Source organism: Limulus polyphemus, unplaced genomic scaffold (genome assembly GCF_000517525.1).
Source record: "Limulus polyphemus unplaced genomic scaffold, Limulus_polyphemus-2.1.2 Scaffold5683, whole genome shotgun sequence".
Lineage (NCBI taxonomy): Eukaryota > Metazoa > Arthropoda > Merostomata > Xiphosura > Limulidae > Limulus > Limulus polyphemus.
The window spans coordinates 50,905-53,973 of NW_013671293.1; the positions used below are offsets into that span (position 1 = coordinate 50,905).

The 3,069-nt window shown below is 33.9% G+C and overlaps 1 protein-coding gene across 1 annotated transcript in view; it reads left to right on the plus strand.

Annotated features, from left to right (window-relative positions):
- Nucleotides 1-3,069, plus strand: part of LOC106472866 (glutaminase kidney isoform, mitochondrial-like) — a gene marked incomplete at its 3' end in the record, with an annotated part of 41,486 nt that overhangs the window by 22,819 nt on the left and 15,598 nt on the right. The window contains exon 2 of the mRNA XM_022401410.1: nucleotides 1,098-1,194. Within this exon, the coding sequence (XP_022257118.1) occupies nucleotides 1,098-1,194 (97 nt within the window). The remainder of the gene's footprint in view (nucleotides 1-1,097; nucleotides 1,195-3,069) is intronic.

Consider the following 3,069-nt stretch of genomic DNA (forward strand, 5'->3'; position numbering starts at 1 on the left):
TCAGTGTATCAACCTTCTAACAATACAATACTTTCTTGATAATGCTCACCCATTGTTTCAGTGTATCAACCTTCTAACAATACAATGTTTTCTTGATAATGCTCACCCATTGTTTCAGTGTATCAACTATCTAACAATACAATGTTTTCTTGATAATGCTCACCCATTGTTTCAGTGTATCAACCTTCTAACAATACAATGTTTTCTTGATAATGCTCATTAAACTGGAGTACCGTTTTTTTCATGGTCGGAATGTTACTATTTGTTGACGTTACGTGGTATAGAGCCTTTAGCTAGAGTACTAATTCATCGGGATAGTAATATTAGTATTTCTGAATATTACATACTGTTTGCTTAGATATTAGTAGAAGTTTAATGGACATGGTTAGGTGTTCTCCCAATATGGTCGACAAAGCGCAGAATGGAGAGTACTCACCTGCGATTCTAATTCCATAGCTGTATGCATTTTTTCACTTTATTTCACGAAAGATTATAACTATGTTTGTTTGTTGAGGAAGCAACACTATTGGTTGTCTGTGCTCTGCCAACCACGGGTATCAAAACCCTGCGGCGCCCACATAGATATTTCTAGGAGATGTAGATGTAGGGGATCAGCTTTTACAGATTGAACGAATATATGTTGTGTGTGTGCTTAAACGCAAAAACAAATTCGCAATTTTAATAATAATTACTAAAAATATTTAGTTTAACTACAATGTTAAGCTTACATCATAATACGTGCAATTTATTTTGTGAAATGTCAAATCCCGATATTTTTTTTTTGGTGTTATAAGCCGTCAGAATTACCGTTGATCTACTGGTTGGGAGTGAGGGGCTGGAACTGTGAGATTATTTTGACGCAGATATCAGTAATACATGTTTTTCGTATGATACAGTTAGAATTTGTCAACTAATTTCATTCTTACAAGTGAAATGATTAGTTTAGGTGTACACGTAAACAGAAAGGGACAGACGTATCGAAATTGGACAGTTACATAAAATACGAACAATCATGTCAAAAAGGTGACAGTCACGTAGTTGGTAGCGTTTTATATTCATAATCTTCTGGAAATCATGTTAAAAATGTGTCTTTGCAGTGAGAGTACCGAAGATAGACAGAAGAACGTAGAAGATGTTTTGTTCGAAATGTTTCAAGACACCAACGAGAAAGTTTCCGTGGCCAAGTTTTTAACTGTAAGACTTGATTTTACATAAACATTACTCATTAGCGCGTGCTCTAAGGTATAAACTTGCTGCCATATGATGTTCAAAACATTAAAGTTTGTTATGCATGAAGTGTAACATACAGAACACTGAGAAACACGAGGTTAGGGTTAATACATTCGCCCAATGAAATTCTTGCGCCTGCGCCTTAATCTCAAACTTTGAATAGCCTTTAATATTACACAATTTGTCTGTAGTTGTTGACTGGGGGGGGGGGGGAGAATGTGTGTTATAGCATAAGGCTAGACAATGGGCTATCAGTACTGTGTCCACTACAGGGCTCAAACCTCGAATTTTAAGATCAGAAAATATGCTCATTCTGTGTTATTAAATGTTAACTAATCTAGTGTGTTCAAGAGGGCAGTCACTTAATTAAAAATGCATGATTATTAAAGAGCAAATTCTAAGAGGCAAATGACACTTGATTTATAAACCAGAGTGATACTGCAAGAAGGATAGTTTTTATAATGATCTTAACCTTAGATGACAAAGTTATCAAACTGTTAGCACATCGTCTTTACTATAAACAAAGGAGCTTTGTGTTCAACATTGTTTCTCACAACATGTTTTCACTAATTGTTACCCCCCCCCCCCAAGTGCTTTCTCTTACATCTTAAATTACTATTCATTACTGGGGGGTCCACATCATGTTTAGTACATGTAGTATCTGTGTTACAACACTCAGTACAGAGAACTTACCAAGTAAAATGGGTGGAAAGACATTGTCTATTTTAAATAGGGAATCACAGCATTAGTTAATGGGGTTTACTACAATGTCCGTGATATTTACGTAATTATTTTACATTAATGATAATAATTATAAAGGTTTCATCCATCCATGACTATCCATGGCAGGGTGTATCCATCTCTCAGGTTTTTAAAGGTCATGACAGAAAATTTGTCCATAACTGACTTTATGGCAAGGCATGTTGTCAGTTAGAATGCTTGATGATCTTAAGTTGAGTGCTCTGACTATCAGGTCATGCCAGGCATTTTAACAAATTTGTACAAACAGAATTTAATTATGCTTATAAATGTGTGTCTAATGCAAAAAATAGAGAAACAAAATTTATAATTATTGCTGCAGTTAAATGTGTGATATTTAACAAAAGATGAAAGGCTAAAGACAGTATTATTCATTTGATGCATTATGGGAAACATTTCCCATGACTCTTCATACATAATTGCAGAGTTACTAATGTTAGAGTTATTGTTTTAACTTTTTTAGCAAGAAACTATAAAATGGGCTATCTACACTGTCCAACATGGGGAATCATACCCCAGGTTTTAGAGGTGTAAGTCCACACTTTTATTGCTGAACCACCAAGAGACATGTTACAAAGAAAAGAAGGTTGTTGGGAAATGGTGGGAGTGATGAAGAAATTCTTAATTTATCCACACAGTTGCTACTCATAAAAAAACTTCATCAAACATCACAGATATGCAGCCAACACTTTCTTTTAAACAGTATGTGATTACTTTTTTTAGGTTTGTGCCCTGTTCTTAGTCTCCCCAAAACCTTTTAGTTATTGTATATATATAGTTATATATCACTGAAAGTTAAAATATATTTAGTCTTAAAAAGTCTTAAGTTCTAGAATCACTTAAATTATAACAGTATTTATTTGTTGAAATTGTTGGAAATGCTGCTGGTATTTGAAAAGGAGTTCATTCCCAATCAAAATTACTTTATGATAAGAGTTATAGAGTCAAAAGAAAGCATCATATTATTAAAAACTTGATATACTGAAACAATGGGTGAGCATTATCAAGAAAACACTGTATTGTTAGAAGGTTGATACACTGAAACAATGGGTGAACTATAGACAATGTAACATTAATAAA